Raw genomic sequence first — 20,057 nt, 5'->3', positions numbered from 1 at the left:
GCGTGAGAGAGAGTGAAGGAAACAAGGGTGTGGTATCTTGAAGCTAAAGGGCAAAAGAAAAACACAGGCACCTGCACGCTTTAACTGTTCAGTCTCCAAGAGCCAACCAAACCATATTCTCATTCAATGACACTTAAAAACAACAAGGACAAATTAATATATATATATTTTTAATTATATAAATCAAGTTGATATAATCTAATTTATATCAACAAAGTGGACAGCATCCAAGTGTAGGTTTATTTGTATAAAAAAAAAAAATAGGATCACATTTTCATAGGAATTCAACTGGGAATATTTCTTCAACAGGACTGTTATGTTATTGGTGAAGAGATCACTATGGTTTCATGATTTAGGCAACAACACTTTGGGGAATTTAAATGTTTAAAGGTAGAGAAGTAACAATGAAGAGAAACCTAATGTTTTAAAGTTAATGAAATGTATTCATCTGAAAGGAGAATGCATCTGACAATACATTAATAGTTAAACATGAAAATAAAATCTGGGTCCAGAATTATCCTGAAGGCAATATTTTCACCGGATCTGAAAGACAAGAAATTATTGTACATTTTAAGATCAGCCTCCCAACTTCAGTTCAATTTTTTACCTACTAGAATTATCAAGAGGCCTATTTTGGAGTTGCCTCAGACATTTCTGACGTGCTTTATGAACTAACAACTGAAAGTGAACAGGCTCATGCATGCCGCATTTTAAAAAACTGACACCCATTCGTCGTCATGTGGAGCATACCTATGAAACAATCCTGTTGTTGCGGTTTGAAAACGGCCATAAATCATGAGCGACTATGCATGATAATAATCTATCTAGCAATTGATGTAACATTCCTTTGATTATTAATTTGGGGCGTGTGAGAAAATGAGAGACAAAACAGAAAACAGAAACAGCCAGAGAGCCGTAAATAAAAACCTACGATACCAATCACATACAGCGCTGTGAAAAAGTATTTGCCCTCTTCCTGATTCTCTTCTAATTGTTTTTGCACATTTGTCACACTTAAGTATTTCAGATCATCAAACAAATTTTAATATTACACAAAAAAATGCAGTTAAGTGATCATTTTAATTATTAAGGGAAAAAAAGCTATTCGAACCTTCATGGCCCTGTGACAAAGTAATTGCGCCCCATTGTTAAATCATGAATTTAATGTGGTTAATCACATTTTTGGGAATTTCACTAGCCACATCCAGGCCTGATTACTGCCAGACCTGATTACTGCCAGACCTGATTACTGCCAGACCTGATTACTGCCAGACCTGATTACTGCCAGACCTGATTACTGCCAGACCTGATTACTGCCAGGCCTGATTACTGCCAGACCTGATTACTGCCAGACCTGATTACTGCCAGACCTGATTACTGCCAGACCTGTTGACTCAAGAAATCACTTCAATAGAACCCGTCTGACAAAGTGAAGTAGGCAAAAGACCTCAAAAAGCAAGACATCATGCCGCGATCCAAAGAAATTCAGGAACAGATGAGAAACAAAGTAATTGACATCTATCAGTCTAGAAAGGGTTACAAAGCCATTTCTAAAGCTTTGGGACTCCAGCCAACCACAGTGAGAGAGATTATCCACAAATGGAGAACATTTGGAACAGTGGTGAACCTTCCCAGGGGTGGCCGGGGCAACCAAAATTACCCCAAGAGCGCAGCGACGACTCATCCAAGAGGGCACAAAAGAACCCACAACAACATCTAAAAGAACAGCAGGCCTCACTTGCCTCAGTTAAGGTCAGTGTTCATGACTCAACCATAAGAAAGAGACGAGAGTGGCTCGTGTATGCATAAGCCTCACCTCTCTGTTCCGTTCTGGCAGGAAACTGGTGTCCACATCTGGGTTCTTCCCCAACTACTTTTTCTTGGCAGGGAAATCTTTATAAGATAAAAGTCCGTATTAATTGATTGTTCTTAGACAATAATAATATACATAAGTATTGTGGATATAAGCACCTGATTTATTATTAACACCACTCAGAGTCCTCTTCCTCCTCTTCTTCAGGATTAAAAGAAACTGGCATCCTTTCTCTTCTTCTCCAGCTTCCTGGTAGTAGACAGGAGAGCAGAGACGAGATACTGACAACAGCTTTCGACAGAAGACTTCGTACATAATCATGAGTCACTGAGAGATCATAACAGACAAAAGTGGGAGTGAATTAGGTAACTCAGGGAATACAGTAACTCACAGCATCAACTCCTTTGTTTGCTCTTTCTTGGCCAGTTGCTTTTCTCTTTCTTTCACAAGAGCCCCCTGCCTGGCCTTCATATCATTGAGTGTCACCGGACCTGACAAGGTAACACACGATTGCAGTAAGATTGCGCTCTTCACAATCACGTATTGAAACATTCATTCTAGTAATAAAGATGTGCCTGACATACAAGAATACCATTATTTTTCTTAACTTCTAGTCACAATTACTTACCAACAGTGCTGGATTTGAGCTCTGCTTCCACCGCATCATAATTGAGCTTTTACCTTTTATTGATGTTGGACTTGACCATGTTGTCCTGCAGGAGACATTCAGATAATTAAGAGGGGTGGAAATAGGTCATGTTGAAGGCTTTCAGTAACTGCAAAGCATTGAATATGCAAGAATAATAACTTAACTTAGCTAACTAACGTGAACAAGTTGACTGACATGAGCAATTTTCTCCTTTAGCTGTGAAAGTTGTTCTCTTTCACGCTTTAAAAAAAATCAGCTGCATGGCTCTTCCAGCCTCGCTTTCTGCATCTTTGTACTAAGCCATATCTTTGAATCAGAAAAAAAGTAGCTAAATGCCACAGACAAATTGTCTTTACAAAATCCAAACACCGTTTTATAAGGTCCCACAGCAAAATGCAATTGTAGATGCCGAGATATCCCCACATCATAACGCCACCAAGATGTGCCGACGAAGTGCATTCTGGGTAGTGTGTGATCCTGTAAAAAATTATAAAAACACTTTCGACGGGGTTTCAAAATAAAAGTACAGCAGCAGCTAATTGCGTCTACTTGTGATGGGCATTCGGACTCTTTTTAGTGAGCCGGCTCAATCGGCTCCGTTCACGTAAAAGAGCAGGCTCGTTTGTCTCCCAAACGGATCAGATTGACGCCCTCTCCCCACTATTTATTGTTTCTGCAGTTTGGATCATTATTTTTATTATCTACAGAAAAACGTTTGATTTGAGCTCAAAAAGCAGTAGTAGCAGTATGCAAATCAGGGAACCAAATGAACGGCTCTTTCACCGATGCGGTTCGTTTCCCAATTTCACCAAAGAGATCCGTAAAAAAAAAAAAGAGTCGTTTGTTCGCGAACGACTCATCACTAGCATCTACTGCGCTGACTCTGCTGATGGTGACAACAAAGCTGTTTTGACATGATGCTCACTGTACCCGGCGCCGGAATTATCATATTATTTGCTTGGCTCTCTCCAAGTTACGCTCTCTATTTTCACATTGGGGAGACGGAGAAAAAATGCTTTATAGAGGAAATTCCAGATGAAACTATGGTTATTGGTAAGTTAGCTAGCTATGGTTTTAGCGTTAGCTAGCTAGGTATCTAGCTGCTTCTGGCTCATAGGCTATTTTTACTCAGTCAGTTAGTGCATATGCATGTCTTTCATTTCCGGATGGAGGAAAAATATCTATGAGCCAGAAGCTCATATCTATCACATAATAAATAAAGAGTTTTCGAGCTAGCTACAAAATATGAGAAGATTTCATATGTGGTGAGCCAGTGCCGTGTATTGTTATTTGAGATGGAGTAGGCCATCTATTGAGGATAGCTTTCAGAAGATGATTTTATTTGTCAAATGTCATCTCTCTATTATTAGGGAAATACAGGACCCAACTGTGGGACAAGCAGACCGGATCGTTCCTCCCAGCCACACCTGGCCTTGGAATGCATGTGGAGATCAAGGATCCAGATACTAAGGTCAGTTGTTCATCATTGAGAAAATACATTAGATGTAATGTAATCTCAGGTTAACCCAGAACAACAATTTTGCGTAATTTACGTTGTCAATTCATGAGAGATTAGAAATAAAGTTACCACACTCTCAAATGTGTACAGTCACTACAGTTTGTATATTCAGAGAACTTGAATGACCTCAATGAGGCAATTCATTTTGCATCACACAATACATATACACAAGACAAATATCAAAATATTACATCATGCACACAATGCCTCCACGTATATTTCATCGGCATGTCTCTATTTCTCTCCAAACCCTTGTTATTCTAGATCATCCTGTCTCGTCAGTATGGGTCAGATGGACGGTTCACCTTCACATCCCATACCCCAGGCGAGCATCAAATCTGCCTGCACTCCAACTCCACCAAGATGGCCCTGTTTGCTGGTGGCAAACTGGTATGAGTGGGATGTGTTGCTCATACAGAATGGGTTGTTCAGAAAAATGTTCTGCTCACAACAAAATAACCTGCCACAAAGCAGTAAAAACACAGAGTATACAAAACATTAAGAATACCAGCCTCAATTAGTTGGGGGCATGGACTCTACAAGGTGTTGAAAGCGTTCCACAGGGATGCTGGCCCACGTTGACTCCAATGCTTCCCATAGTTGTGTCAAGTTGGCAGGATGTCGTTTAGGTGCTGGACCATTCTTGATACACACGAGGAAACTGTTGAGCGTGAAAAACCCAGCAGCGTTGCCGTTCTTGACACGCTCAAACCGGTGCGCCTGGTACCGAATACCACACCCTGTTCGAAGGCACTTACACCTTTTTTTCCTTGCCCATTCATCCTCTGAACGACACACATACACAAGTCTGTCATTATAACCTTGTGTTCTATCTTACAGAGAGTCCACCTGGATATTCAGGTTGGTGAGCATACCAACAACTACCCTGAAATCGCAGCAAAAGACAAGCTCACAGAGCTGCAATTGAGAGCTCGACAATTACTGGACCAAGTAGAACAAATCCAGAAAGAGCAAAACTATCAACGGGTGAGTTGAAAGATAGTTATTCAACTAAAAAATGTAGACTAAGCTACAACATATGTGATAATAAAATCTTGAAATGTATTTGAACATGCCATACAAATCCATGTTGCGGAATTTCTGTGTCTCTTCACAGTATCGTGAGGACTTCCTCTTGTCTTTTCAATGTTCTCGTGACTGTCTGTGTATCTCGTTTAACAGTATCGTGAGGACTTCCCCTTGTCTTTTCAATGTTCTCGTGACTGTCTGTGCATCTCGTTTAACAGTATCGTGAGGACTTCCCCTTGTCTTTTCAATGTTCTCGTGACTGTCTGCATCTCGTTTAACAGTATCGTGAGGACTTCCCCTTGTCTTTTCAATGTTCTCGTGACTGTCTGCATCTCATTTAACAGTATCGTGAGGAGCGGTTCCGCATGACAAGTGAGAGCACCAACCAGCGTGTGCTTTGGTGGTCGATAGCTCAGACGCTTATTCTCATCGTCACTGGCATCTGGCAGATGAAGCACCTCAAGAGCTTCTTTGAGGCCAAGAAGTTGGTGTAATGCTCTCAGGCCATCACTGATTGAGTTTAAGACCGGCATCACACCCATACAGAGCTGACTGGCAGAGAGACAAGGTGTTGATGTGATTTAGTAGATGCTTAAAAAGGGCAATTCTGCCACTTTCAACCTCAAGTGTACATATGTGAAACCAGCTCATTTGTGGTTAAATTGATAAGGTCCTAAAAAATAAAAAAAAAGTTTCTCTGTGGGTTAAAAGTAAAAAGTGATTTTCCAAACCTGCAGTTATTTTTTTCCTCCCCATGTCACCACAAAGGTTTGAAAATCAGTTTTTAAAATGTAAACTTTTGATGTCATCAGGTAGAACTTCACTTAATTGTTTTAAATAAACAAATGTGCCATTTCACATATGTCAACAATGGTATTATGCTGGAGATAAATGAGGTTGAGAAGTGGTGGAGTTGCCCTTTAAATGGGCAATCTGCAGCTGAAGGATAGGGCTGGAGAAATTTAACCACACTCACATTTTTAGTCAAAGCTATAAATTCAAGGACTGACCAACTTTGAGATCAAAATAGTTCACATTTACTTTGTTTATAAACAATGAAGTAAAACAAGCTTTTATTTTAGGTTCTGATGAGGTACAACAGTTGAACTAAGCTCATGAGGCATTTGTAAGTTATTCAAGAATCAAAATGGGTACATATTAATTTGTAACAACTGCAGATTGCCCCTTTTAAACCTGGGAAGCAAATGAATTGATGCCATCCAAGTGCGTTTTGTATTGTCCATTATTATTCAGTGATTTTAATTATTGTGTTAAGGAGTAAGCAGCACCTGTGTCCATGTTGTTGTATTAGGTCTACTGCTGTGTAGTTGTATAAAACTTTGTTGGATTGTACATATAAGAAGTGGCAGAAGTAAACATTTAATGTGTGTCACTTTGAACTAAGCAGTCAGATCCACATTACTAGTATTTTGTAGATCTTGGTCTTTCTGAAAACTGTATACTTTTGGTTTAAAACTCTTGTATTTATTTGGACTATATTGTGTTTTAGTCTACTAAAATGATTGTAACATAGCTAATAATAGGGATATCTTAATGACTAACCTGTTCACGCCCAAACACCCGTTCACAAGTAGAATGGCATCCACAACCTTACCTTCTGTTGAAGAGCAGTATCATTCCAGAAAATATGACATTATTTATATTTCTAGAGGTCCAAACAGCCCCGTTGAAAAGAAAAAGACCAACTAATTAAATTAGGTGCAGATTCAATTTGAATGTTGTGAAATGAATGCCCATGATAAAATACCCTTGAGTTATTCAAAACTGAACAAGGGTTTAGGTTACAAGCTAGATATCAGTAAGATACGAATACAACTACTGTAGTGTTATGACAAGGAATAAAGTCACAAGGTTTTCATTTGTCATTATTAAGGTTTTTTAAAACGTTTGGTTGGCTGTCATTTCAATGTACTCAATAAAAATGGAAACCGTTTTTGATTCCCATCTGTGGTCTGTTTATGTAACATTCCCTGAACAGGATTTTTTTCTAACAGTTATTTTCAATAAATATTTTATTGCTGGTCACCTTCCTCAGTATCAATTTAACCCTGTATCTTTTGAATTAAGTGAATGTTTTGCAACACAATTCATTGAATGTGTTCTTTATCACCCTTAGTTATGGATTTAGTTTTACATTGATGGTAACTACAGCATTATTGTTCCATAATAACTATAGGATAGAAAATCTCATAACAGAACAAACTAAAACTATTTCCTCTTTGCATAGGTTCATTCTTAAATCTTTTTACTGCACCAACAAATAATTCAGAATCACTGACATCACACAAAATGAAATTATGTGGCAATGTAAACATATGGTATGAATCATTTTTTACCTGCCGTTTTCTAATTTGGTTTATCAATTATAAAAACGTCAAATATCTGACACCATACAAAACAATTTAATTGACTCATACCATACGTCATGATAAGGGGGAGTCGAGAGAGTCGACCTCTGCTTGACTCTCCAAATTATCTCGATTTCCGTTATCATGTGAAACGGTATCTATTGAATCTAGGGTTGGCACAAGATCAAGATGTGAGGTAGGGAACTTCTTATATCCTATACCATCAATTGATTAATGAGAATCTATGTCTAATGTCAACTTAAAAGATCGAACGTCATCCCAAAATGCTCAAATAAATGAATGGGCTCTGTAGAAAACTACAACATCAACCAAAGACATCATAAAGACATACTGTGGAAACCTGCTGTTGTTTTTTCCCCCCCAGAAAATCTCATAAAATACTAAATCTTTTTCAGCCTGTTGTGAGTGTAGGAAGGAGAAACATCACTGTTCTGTCACAGTGAGACGCTCCATCTTCTTAGCTGCCTCTTCTGTAGGAACCTTTGACTTTCTCTCTGGACTGGGAGTGGGAGTGTTGGGATAATCCCTATTACCAAAAATAGTACTACCCACTCGCACGTTGGTTGAACCCACCTCAATCTAAAAGGAGGAAATGGAAGAGGAGATATACCTCAGAAGGGTATAACTTATACAAACAGCATGAGCATTCGAGTTGCAAATGGGTAGCCTAATCAATATTTGATCATTCAATATGTTAAGAACATATTCTATTAGCCATTAAGAAGGCTGGAACAGTGGAATTTACCGCGTGTTCGAAGTCAGTTGACATGCCCATACTAAGCTCCACATCTTCAAGCGGTAGCTGTAGACTGGCACACACTTCCTGTCGCCGACTCAGCAAAGCCTGGTTGGTGATGCGCAGCAGACTTAACACACACACACCTATAGATGTTTACCAAAAGCCTTAACATAAAACATTAGGGTAATCATAACAGTCAAATACCTGAAAATCCGGGTTAGGGCCATCAGCTAGGTCGTAACCATAGCGACCGATGGTCATGAGTCCGGAGAAGTGTAGGGCAGCGCATTTGGATAAAATGTGTTTCACTGTGGTCACGGTCTCACCAGGAGGCAGTCCATGTTTACCTAGAGGTAATGTACACAGTGTACAAAACATTAAGAACACCTGCTATTTCCATGACTTTGACTGACCAAGGCCAATCCAGGTGAAAGCTATGATCCCTTATTGATGTCAATTGTTAAATCCACTTCAAATCAGTGTAGATGAAGGGGAGGAGACGGGTTAAAGAAGGATTTTTAAGCCTTGAGACATGGATTGTCTCTGTGTTCCATTCAGAGGGTGAATGGGCAAGAATAAAAGGTTTAACTGCCTTTGGTTATGGTAGTAGGTACAGACGCACCAGTTTGTGTCAAGAACTGTGTGTATCAAGAATGGTCCACCACCCAAAGGACATCCAGCCAACTTAACAACTGTGGGAAGCATTGGAGTCAACATGGGCCAGCATCCCTGTGGAACGCGTTCGACACCTTCTAGAGTCCGTGCCCCGACGGATTGAGGCTCTTCTGAGGGCATAATGGGGGCGGGGGACTCAATATTCGGATGGTGTTCTTAATGTTTTGTACACCGTGTGGAACAGTAGTTTGTGTATCTGTCTGTGAAGCAGGTTGACTTCATGATTGTTGCCCTTGAGACAGAACTGAGTGAATTCTACTACATGGGCCAGCTGCAAAGTCAAAATTGTCTAGATATATATGTTGGATAAAATATTGAAAACAAAAATTTGCCTTTTGGTCTTATTTTATGGTCACGGTTAGGATTAAATTTAAAAAGCAGATTTTATGACATTGCGGATGTGCCAGCTAGTGACCTCTGCAGTGCTTCCTCCAGTACATGAGTCACCTCAATAAATGCCAACCTGCGTGTGTGTGAACCAAGGGTTGAAACCGGTTCATGAAACAGAACCAAAAACCAGAAAACAACTAAATGATTTGAGGAACAGAACCCGATCCGAAAACGAAAGTGATCTATGCTGTTACGGAACAGAACCGTAATTTTAAAAGCATGGGAACCGGTTAGTAACGTTATTTCACGTTCCAAGCATTTTATTCCAGTCCCACAAAAAAAAACGCAACAAAGCGCCTACAGTGCCTTGCGAAAGTATTCGGCCCCCTTGAACTTTGCGACCTTTTGCCACATTTCAGGCTTCAAACATAAAGATATAAAACTGTATTTTTTTTGTGAAGAATCAACAACAAGTGGGACACAATCATGAAGTGGAACGACATTTATTGGATATTTGAAACTTTTTTAACAAATCAAAAACTGAAAAATTGGGCGTGCAAAATTATTCAGCCCCTTTACTTTCAGTGCAGCAAACTCTCTCCAGAAGTTCAGTGAGGATCTCTGAATGATCCAATGTTGACCTAAATGACTAATGATGATAAATACAATCCACCTGTGTGTAATCAAGTCTCCGTATAAATGCACCTGCACTGTGATAGTCTCAGAGGTCCGTTAAAAGTGCAGAGAGCATCATGAAGAACAAGGAACACACCAGACAGGTCCGAGATACTGTTGTGAAGAAGTAAAGTAAATTTGGATACAAAAAGATTTCCCAAGCTTTAAACATCCCAAGGAGCACTGTGCAAGCGATAATATTGAAATGGAAGGAGTATCAGACCACTGCAAATCTACCAAGACCTGGCCGTCCCTCTAAACTTTCAGCTCATACAAGGAGAAGACTGATCAGAGATGCAGCCAAGAGGCCCATGATCACTCTGGATGAACTGCAGAGATCTACAGCTGAGGTGGGAGACTCTGTCCATAGGACAACAATCAGTCGTATATTGCACAAATCTGGCCTTTATGGAAGCGTGGCAAGAAGAAAGCCATTTCTTAAAGATATCCATAAAAAGTGTTGTTTAAAGTTTGCCACAAGCCACTTGGGAGACACACCAAACATGTGGAAGAAGGTGCTCTGGTCAGATGAAACCAAAATTGAACTTTTTGGCAACAATGCAAAACGTTATGTTTGGCCTAAAAGCAACACAGCTCATCACCCTGAATACACCATCCCCACTGTCAAACATGGTGGTGGCAGCATCATGGTTTGGGCCTGCTTGTCTTCAGCAGGGACAGGGAAGATGGTTAAAATTGATGGGAAGATGGATGGAGCCAAATACAGGACCATTCTGGAAGAAAACCTGATGGAGTCTGCAAAAGACCTGAGACTGGGACGGAGATTTGTCTTCCAACAAGACAATGATCCAAAACATAAAGCAAAATCTACAATGGAATGGTTTAAAAATAAACATATCCAGGTGTTAGAATGGCCAAGTCAAAGTCCAGACCTGAATCCAATCGAGAATCTGTGGAAAGAACTGAAAACTGCTGTTCACAAATGCTCTCCATCCAACCTCACTGAGCTCGAGCTGTTTTACAAGGAGGAATGGGAAAAAAATGTCAGTCTCTCGATGTGCAAAACTGATAGAGACATACCCCAAGCGACTTACAGCTTTATCGCAGCAAAAGGTGGCGCTACAAAGTATTAACTTAAGGGGGCTGAACCACTTCATGATTGTGTCCCACTTGTTGTTGATTCTTCACAAAAAAATACAGTTTTATATCTTTATGTTTGAAGCCTGAAATGTGGCAAAAGGTCGCAAAGTTCAAGGGGGCCGAATACTTTCGCAAGGCACTGTATGCAAAGCCCTCACTCTGTCACACAGAGACTTATTCCAGCATCTGCCTGCCAGTTGGAAATCTTTGCCAGCCGGTCGGTGTATATGCTACCTGCCCCTCCCCATGTAAGCATAGGCTACTGTAGCCTACTGACAAAGTGTCATTCAGAAATTAAGGAGAGATGTTTAATTAGAGAAGAATGAATTGACTTTTTCAATGCTATTTGATACTATATAGTTACCATGTTTCACATTGGATTTTTTAACTACAAAAAAGGTACATGTTTTATTCTAAATTCTGGTGTCGTTCTGCACACACAAGCTTGTTAGCTAGCTAGCTCTGGTCCAACGTTAAATCAACTCAGCAGATCAAAGTCATTCAAAGTTCCGTCATAGAAGCCGCTGCTCCGTAGCTATAATTCTGCGGGCCTAATTCCAATAAAGCATGTCATAACAAGATGCCCAGCACTTCAAGGCAAGCTTCCTCCATCCTCAACATTCCTGATGCATCTCGTGCCCTACAATGTGACTGGCAGCATAGTGTGTGTTTGTCTTTCAATAGGATTAAATCATGATTTCACTGCAAAATTTGTTCATAACGGATTTCCTATGCAGATTAAATCGCTTATCCATTCCACAGAAAGCTGCTCTATCCGCACTGATTGGTAATTTAATAACGAGCTTAATGTAAAAATAAATGTATATTTCAGAGGTTTAAAAAGGAACAGAAAGGAAAGATATAAAGTGGTACTTTTTTGGCGGTTCGAACCAGTTCAGAACTTTATTTTTCTGGTCGGAACAGTGTAACGTAACAACAACAAAAAAATGATGGTTCTGTTCAGAACAAAACGATTGGGGGAAAAATGTTGGGGTTCCAACCCCTGGTGTGAACACTTACTTTCCTCCCCACTGGTGTTGATCTGAACCATGATCTTTAACGTCTGCGTACTAGCTGTTCTCAAACGCAGCCAGGAGCTGTTTACCTTGTCGGCCAACTTGACAGAGTCCACTGTCTCCACCATGAACAGGTTTGGTACACCTGTGGGAAGTGTGTGGGCAGAGTGAAGATATGCCAGTGTTACTAAAGGCTTCTACAGAATGGTGTTCAAAAAAAGCTTTCTTTTTGACAAGGACCGCTGGGTATAGGAAGACATGCAAGTTGATGTTAAAAGCTTTAGAGATATGGAGGCATAGAATGTTGCACAAGATGTGACATATTACTTACCCAAAAGTTTGTTGACATTATTCTTCTGTAAATGGCCAATAAAATGCCACTCGATATCTGGGCATGATTCTAAAATCTAGGTTAGGAAAGAAATATACTTTTTTTATCGGTTGCTGGATAGACACAATCCATATGTTAAAGAATAATGTGACTTAAACCTTTCAACACACCTGAGGATTTGAAGCTTTATCCACAAGTTCATTCACCTAAAAGTGAGAGGTAAAAGGAACAAAAATAAAAAGTCAAGCTGCAAATGTCTTCACACTACTAATAAAGGTTTTATGTGGAACAGTACAACATGTTCCCATCATGCACAGTGGGGAGAACAAGTATTTGATAACCTGAAAAATCGGGCAGTGTTTCTTACTTACAAAGCATGTAGAGGTCTGTCATTTTTATGATAGGCAAGCTATATTTATCACTTCAACTGTGAGAGACGGAACCTAGATTCCGTCTCTCACAGTTGAAGTGTACCTACGATAAAAAAATTACAGACCTCTACATGTTTTGTAAGTAGGAAAACCTGCAAAATCGGCAGTGTATCAAATGCTTGTTCTCCCCACTGTAAATAACGTATGCCATTTATCAGATTTTTATTATCCAAAGCGATTCACAATCATGCGTGCATTGATTATACGTACGGGTGGTCCCGGGAATCAAAACCACCATCCTGGCATTACAAAGCGACATTCTCAACCGACTGAGCTACAGAGGACTTTGATCCCAACTCTCAGTTCCATTACATCACACAACTCTCATTGGACAAAGAAGTCTTCTGTAGGGGGGATTTTTGTTTCGGAGCCCCGACACTCAATCTGAAAATGAACACGGGTCGCTTGCGGTACGGTTTTGGAAGCATACGGATTTTATCGTTCACATCAACAATAAATCATTTTCTAAAAACAAAAAAAGGTTACATTGATACACACCTTGATAGGGTTAATGTTCCCACACAGCCACATATCCATGTGACAGTGTTTGTTTATGGAAAAAGGAAGACAAGAGGCAACCACCTGTGCTAATTAGCTATGAAGCATCTACCGACCACCTGTGTGTAAGCGTAACTCGGGAAGTGTTGCAGAAGTGTGGTGTCGACGGATGAAAGCATCCATAGCTGTATGGCTCTGTAACTGAACTACAGAGGACCATGTTCTACTAACTGAACTACAGAGGACCATGTTCTACTAACTGAGCTACAGAGGACCATGTTCTACTAACTGAGCTACAGAGGACCATGTTCTACTAACTGAGCTACAGAGGACCATGTTCTACTAACTGAGCTACAGAGGACCATGTTCTACAAACTGAGCTACAGAGGACCATGTTCTACTAACTGAGCTACAGAGGACCATGTTCTACTAACTGAGCTACAGAGGACCGTGTTCTACAAACTGAGCTAGAGAGGACCATGTTCTACTAACTGAACTATATCCTTCCTGTTTGGCCCTGTCTGGGGTGTCATCGGTTGGGGCCACAGTGTCTCCTGACCCCTCCTGTCTCAGCCTCCAGTATTTATGCTGCAGGAGTTTATGTGTTGGGGGGTTAGGGTCAGTTTGTTATATCTGGAGTACTTCTCCTGTCCTATCCGGTGTCCTGTGTGAATTTAAGTATGCTCTCTCTAATTCTCTCTTTCTTTCTCTCTCTCTCTCGGAGGACCTGAGCCCTAGGACCATGCCTCAGGACTACCGGGCATGATGACTCCTTGCTGTCCCCAGTCCACCTGACCGTGCTGCTGCTCCAGTTTCAACTGTTCTGCCTGTGATTATTATTATTTGACCATGCTGGTCATTTATGAACATTTGAAAATGTTGGCCATGTTCTGTTATAATCTCCACCTGGCACAGCCAGAAGAGGACTGGCCACCCCACAAAGCCTGGTTCCTCTCTAGGTTTCTTCCTAGGTTTTGGCCTTTCTAGGGAGTTTTTCCTAGCCACCGTGCTTCTACACCTGCATTGCTTGCCGTTTGGGGTTTTAAGCTGGGTTTCTGTACAGCACTTTGAGATATCAGCTGATGTACGAAGGGCTATATAAATACATTTGATTTGAACTACAGAGGACCATGTTCTACTAACTGAACTACAGAGAACCATGTTCTACTAACTGAACTACAGAGAACCATGTTCTACTAACTACAGAGGACCGTGTTCTACTAACTACAGAGGACAATGTTCTACTAACTACAGAGGACAATGTTCTACTAACTACAGAGGACCATGCTCTACTAACTACAGAGGACCATGCTCTACTAACTGAACTACAGAGAACCATGTTCTACTAACTGAACTACAGAGGACCGTGTTCTACTAACTGAACTACAGAGAACCATGTTCTACTAACTGAACTACAGAGAACCATGTTCTACTAACTGAACTACAGAGGACCATGTTCTAATAACTGAACTACAGAGGACCATGTTCTACTAACTGAACTTACAGAGGACCATGTTCTACTAACTGAACTACAGAGGACCATGTTCTACTAACTGAACTACAAAGGACCATGCTCTACTAACTGAGCTAGAGGACCAGTGTACAATACTCAGTATAACACTCACATAGTTTTCACCAAAGTTGCGATGTCCTTTTCGGTACGCCTCGATCACCATGTCAGGTGGTTTCGTCTTACTTACAGCTACCAGGCGGGGCGGCACCGCGGGCAACGTCTTGGGTGGGAGAGCAGAGGAAAAAGAAAAGCAAAAAAATATATTGGAAATAAATTGTGTGTTATATGAACCCAGCCGACATCTGAGGCTCATTCAGGAAGACATATTGGGGGACAATACAGAACAGGAATGCCTCTGTCATGTAGAAAACTATATTGTGTTAGCTGTACTGGTAACGTGTAAAACATTGTGCCTTCCTAAACACAACCAAGGTATGCTGTCCAAATGCACTTATTTTAGCATGCTGGCATTACCTTACAATCAAGATGACAGGAATCTGAAAGGGTCGTCTTTGTCTGTCTACACTGTATTATGTTTCATTGTTTGTCCAAGATGGCGTAGCAGTCAGACGTCTTTTTGTCCTCGTCTTGTCGTGTCCCAGGTATATATTTTTTTTATAAACACTTCAGCGAGCAGGCCTTTCTAATGGACCTGGCCCGCGTATCCTGGAAGGACATTGACCTCAATCCATCAGTAGAGGATGCCTGGTTATTCTTTAAAAGTGCTTTCCTCACCATCTTAAATAAGCATGCCCCACTCAAAGAATGGGTTCACTCCAGACCTGGATGCCCTTGACCAGCACAAAAACATCCTGTGGCGTACTGCAATAGCTTCGAATAGCCCCCGCGATATGCAACTTTTCAGGGAAGTTAGGAACCAGTATACACAGGCAGTTAGCCTTTGCTTTCCTATCTTTTTCAAACAGAAATTCGCATCTTATAGCACAAACTCAAAAAAGTTCTGGGACACTGTAAAGTCCTTGGAGAATAAGAGCACCTCCTCCCAGCTGCCCACTGCACTGAGGCTAGGAAACACTGTCACCACCGATAAATCTGCGACAATTGAGAATTTCAATAAGCATTTTTCTACGGCTGGCCATGCTTTCCACCTGGCTACCCCTACCCCGGTCAACAGCTCTACACCCGCCACAACAACTTGCCCAATCCTCCCCATTTCCCCTTCACCCAAATCCAGATAGCTGATGTTCTGAAAGAGCTGCAAAATCTGGACCCCTACAAATCAGCCGGGCTAGACAATCTGGACCCTCTCTTTCCAAAATGATCCGCCAAAATTGTTGCAACCCCTGTTACTAGCCTGTTCAACCTCTCTTTCGTATCATCCCCAAACATTGGAAAGCTGCCACAGTCATCCCCCTCTTCAAAAGGAGGAGATACTCTAGACCGAAACTGCTACAGTCCTATATCTATCCTACCCTGCCTTTCTAAGGTCTTCGAAAGCCAAGTTAACAAACAGATCACCGACCATTTCGAATCCCACCGTACCTTCTCCGCTATGAAATCTGGTTTCTGAGCTGGTCATGGGTGCACCTCAGCCATGCTCAAGGTCCTAAACAATATCATAACCGCCATCGATAAGAGACAATACTGTGCAGCTGTAGTCATCGACCTGGCCAAGGCTTTCGACTCTGAGAATGCGGTGATTGACACCGGCAGACTCAACAGCCTTGGTTTCTCAAATGACTGCCTCACCTGTTTCACCAACTACTTCTCAGACAGAGTTCAGTGAATCGGAGGGCCTGTTGTCCGGACCTCTGGCAGTCTCTATGGGGGTGCTACAGGGTTCAAATCCTCGGGCTGACTCTTTTCTCTGTATACATTATTGATGTCGCTCTTGCTGCTGGTGATTCTCTGATCCACCTCTACGCAGATGACACCATCCTGTATACTTCTGGCCTTTCTTTGGACTCTGTGTTAACTAACCTCCAGACAAGCTTCAATGCCATACAACTCTCCTTCTGTGGCCTATAACTGCTCTTAAACACAAGTAAAACTAAATGCATGCTCTTCAACCAATCACTGCCCACACCGACCAGCATCATTTCAACAAAACTAAGGAGATGATTGTGGACTTCAGGAAACAGCAGAGGGAACACCCCCCTATCCACATCGATGGGACAGTAGTGGAGAGGGTAGTAAGTTTTAAGTTCCTCGGCGTACACATCACAGACAAACTGAATTGGTCCACCCACACAGACAGCATCGTGAAGAAGGCGCAGCAGCGCCTCTTCAACCTCACCAAAAGCACTCACAAACTTCTACAGATGCACAATCGAGAGCATCCTGCCGGGCTGTATCACCATCCTGGTACGGCAACTGCTCCGCCCACAACCGTAAGGCTCTGCAGAGGGTAGTGAGGTCTGCACAACGCATCACCGGGGGCAAACTACCAGCCCTCCAGGACACCTACACCACCCGATGTCACAGGAAGGCCATAAAGATCATCAAGGACAACAACCACCCGAGCCACTGCCTGTTCACCCCGCTATCATCCAGAAGGCGAGGTCAGTACAGGTGCATCAAAGCTGGGACCGAGAGACTGAAAAACAGCTTCTATCTCAAGGCCATCAGACTGTTAAACAGCCACCACTAACATTGAGTGGCTGCTGCCAACACACTGACTCAACTCCAGCCACTTTAATAATGGGAATTGATGTAAAATATATCACTAGCCACTTTAAACAATGCTACTTAATATGTTTACATACCCTACATTATTCATCTCATATGTATACGTATATACTGTACTCTATATCATCTACTGCATCTTTATGTAATACATGTATCACTAGCCACTTTAAACTATGCCACTTTGTTTACATACTCATCTCATATGTATATACTGTACTCGATACCATCTACTGCATCTTGCCTATGCCGCTCTGTACCATCAATCATTCATTTATTTTTATGTACATATTCTTTATCCCTTTACACTTGTGTGTATAAGGTAGTAGTTTTGGAATTGTTAGTTAGATTACTCGTTGGTTATTACCGCATTGTCGGAACTAGAAGCACAAGCATTTCGCTACACTCGCATTAACATCTGCTAACCATGTGTATGTGACAAATAAATTTGATTTGATTTGATCACTACTCTGGACGGTTCTGACTTAGAATATGTGGACAACTACAAATACCTAGTTGTCTGGTTAAACTGTAAACTCTCCTTCCAGACTCACATTAAGCATCTCCAATCCAAAATTAAATCTAGAATCAGCTTCCTATTTCGCAACAAAGCATCCTTCACTCATGCTGCCAAACATACCCTCATAATACTGACTAACCTACCGATCTTTGACTTCGGCGATGTCATTTACAAAATAGCCTCCAACACCCTACTCAGTAAATTGGATGCAGTCTATCACAGTGCCATCCGTTTTGTCACCAAAGCCCCATATACTACCCACCACTGCAACCTGTACGCTCTCGTTGGCTGGCCCTCGCTTCATATTCGTCGCCAAACCCACTGGCGCCAGGTCATCTTTAAGTCTTTGCTAAGTAAAGCCCCGTCTTATCTCAGCTCACTGGTCACCATAGCAGCACGAGCTCCAGCAGGTATATTTCACTTGTCACCCCCAAAGCCAATTCCTCCTTCGGTCGCCTTTCCTTCCAGCTCTCTGCTGCCAATGACTGGAGCGAACTGTAAAAACCACTGAAGCTGGATCTCTCCCTCACTAGCTTTAAGCACCAGCTGTCAGAGCAACTCACAGATCACTGCACCTGTACATAGCCTATGTGTAAACAGCCCATCCAACTACCTCATCCCCATACTGATACCTATTTATTTATGCTCCTTTGCACCCCCGTATCTCTACTTTAACAATCATCTTCTGCACATCTATCACTCCAGTGTTTAATTGCTATATTGTAATTATTTCGCCACTATGGCCTATTTATTGCCTCACCTCCAGTATCCTACCTCATTTGCACACACTGTATATATACTGTATAATTGACTATTCCATGTTGTAACTCTGTTGTTTGTGCTGCACTGCTTTATCTTGGCCAGGTCGCAGTTGTAAATGAGAACTTGTTCTCAACAAAGTCTACCTGGTTAAATAAAAAAATTACTAAAACATTGTGCAGCAGTGAATTTGCCTGATGAATTTAATGAACCCTGGCTGGAATTGACAGTTGCTCCATCTAATTTCTGTGTATGTGTGTTTGGAATTTTGGAAGGAGTCTATCAACTTCTAGCATACCTACTGTTTTCGAATGGTGGTGGGATGGTCTCAACTGAACCAATCAAAACGGTCATTCCTTACGATCAGGAGTGAACGGAAGTTGAACGAAGAAATGTTTTGCAACGTTTACAAAACATTGTTGACGTTTACATCAAAATGATAAAAGCAGCAGATCCTCTAGAACCCTCCACGCGCAAACTGTTTGCATGCAGCGCGCGCCTTTAAAGAGTTTGCAGTAAAATAATCAGCACGTATCAAAATGTAATGTGAATGTTATGGTGTGCATTCTCAATTCAAAGGTTGGTGTTTTACCTTGCATAACTGGTCCACCGACCCTCGACACTTAAATGATAAGACCATTTCTCACGACATGAAAATCTAAAGTATATACACCGGTTCTTCCCAAGATAATATTAAACTGGATTTACCTTGGGTCGACGTGCCGCGGCTTGATTTACCCTGTCTACCACCGCTTGTAACGCTTTTCCAACCTCCTCCGACATTCCTACTTTCCACATACTCTCAATCCACCGACCGTGCGTAAGCAACAGCAACGTTATCAACCTGTCAAAATAAAAGTCCTTTCTATATTATAGAACGCTTGTGTGGAGGTGAGTGGGCGACGCCTTGTGTTGTCTCTTGATAAACCATTCCGCATCAATTCAATTTAGTGCACACTATCTAGCTGGGTGTTTGAACTATGAGAGTCGCACGAAACCAGAAATAAATCGACTCCGTTAGTAAATCCATTAGCTGCACCGGTCACTGGCTCCCTGCTCATGGCGGCTGAGTATCCATATAGAAATGCTGGCTCCGCTCTGCTCAATGACGAGGCATGAGAGCAGTTAGCTACTTTTCGTCACTAAACTTCGACAAAACGCAAGGAACGCTATTTTCTGTGTAAAAATCTCTCGTTTTATATTTGACGAGGTTGAAGCCCTTCTGACACTTATGATCTTAGTCAGATATGACTGTAGAGCAGCGAATGGCTCAGTATCGAAATGTTAGTAATTAATTTAGTGGTAGCAGAGCTCTGTCCATACCCTAAAATAAAATACTTTCCCTACCCAGTCCTAACCCAATGTAGAATGTCGGGCTCGGTTCGAGTAAATTAGCTCTTATTTGTGGGTACCATTTTTATGT

The 20,057-nt window shown here is 41.4% G+C and overlaps 2 protein-coding genes across 4 annotated transcripts; one reads left to right on the top strand and one right to left on the bottom strand.

Annotated features, from left to right (window-relative positions):
* The first annotated feature begins 3,067 nt into the window (after positions 1-3,067).
* On the top strand, positions 3,068-7,056 carry LOC109868929 (transmembrane emp24 domain-containing protein 4). 2 transcript variants are annotated; one of them, XM_020458699.2, is made up of 5 exons: positions 3,068-3,515; positions 3,833-3,933; positions 4,246-4,371; positions 4,822-4,968; positions 5,355-7,056. In XM_020458699.2, the coding sequence occupies exons 1-5, from the start codon at positions 3,377-3,379 to the stop codon at positions 5,502-5,504; spliced, it is 663 nt and encodes a 220-aa protein (XP_020314288.1). In that variant the 5' UTR covers positions 3,068-3,376; the 3' UTR covers positions 5,505-7,056. The 2 variants fall into 2 exon arrangements, with proteins under 2 accessions (XP_020314288.1, XP_020314289.1); XM_020458700.2 differs by lacking the exon at positions 5,355-7,056 and adding an exon at positions 5,099-5,329 and having other exon boundaries at positions 3,295-3,515.
* LOC109868928 (pyridoxal phosphate homeostasis protein-like) lies at positions 5,787-20,039 on the bottom strand. 2 transcript variants are annotated; one of them, XM_020458698.2, is made up of 8 exons: positions 19,343-20,039; positions 14,822-14,929; positions 12,438-12,473; positions 12,268-12,343; positions 11,941-12,081; positions 8,344-8,486; positions 8,146-8,244; positions 5,787-7,979 (listed from the first exon to the last, which is right to left on the bottom strand). In XM_020458698.2, the coding sequence occupies exons 1-8, from the start codon at positions 19,430-19,432 to the stop codon at positions 7,824-7,826; spliced, it is 849 nt and encodes a 282-aa protein (XP_020314287.1). In that variant the 5' UTR covers positions 19,433-20,039; the 3' UTR covers positions 5,787-7,823. The 2 variants fall into 2 exon arrangements, with proteins under 2 accessions (XP_020314287.1, XP_031659907.1); XM_031804047.1 differs by lacking the exon at positions 14,822-14,929 and having other exon boundaries at positions 19,343-19,713.
* Between the last annotated feature and the right edge of the window lie 18 nt (positions 20,040-20,057).

The sequence above is a fragment of the Oncorhynchus kisutch genome, linkage group LG24 (genome assembly GCF_002021735.2).
Source record: "Oncorhynchus kisutch isolate 150728-3 linkage group LG24, Okis_V2, whole genome shotgun sequence".
Classification (NCBI taxonomy): domain Eukaryota; kingdom Metazoa; phylum Chordata; class Actinopteri; order Salmoniformes; family Salmonidae; genus Oncorhynchus; species Oncorhynchus kisutch.
Note: the sequence above shows the minus strand (reverse complement) of the source record. Positions and strands in the feature narration are given on the sequence as shown.

Coding starts and splice junctions, on each gene's coding strand:
- LOC109868929 (XM_020458699.2), top strand. CDS start 3,377: ATGATGCTCACTGTACCCGGCGCCGGAATTATCATATTATTTGCTTGG. Junction 4,372..4,821: donor TGTTTGCTGGTGGCAAACTG/GTATGAGTGGGA, acceptor TCTATCTTACAG/AGAGTCCACCTGGATATTCA. Junction 4,969..5,354: donor AAGAGCAAAACTATCAACGG/GTGAGTTGAAAG, acceptor CTCATTTAACAG/TATCGTGAGGAGCGGTTCCG.
- LOC109868928 (XM_020458698.2), bottom strand. CDS start 19,432: ATGTGGAAAGTAGGAATGTCGGAGGAGGTTGGAAAAGCGTTACAAGCG. Junction 14,930..19,342: donor CCGCGGCACGTCGACCCAAG/GTAAATCCAGTT, acceptor CTCCCACCCAAG/ACGTTGCCCGCGGTGCCGCC. Junction 12,474..14,821: donor GCAACTTTGGTGAAAACTAT/GTGAGTGTTATA, acceptor TCTCACTTTTAG/GTGAATGAACTTGTGGATAA.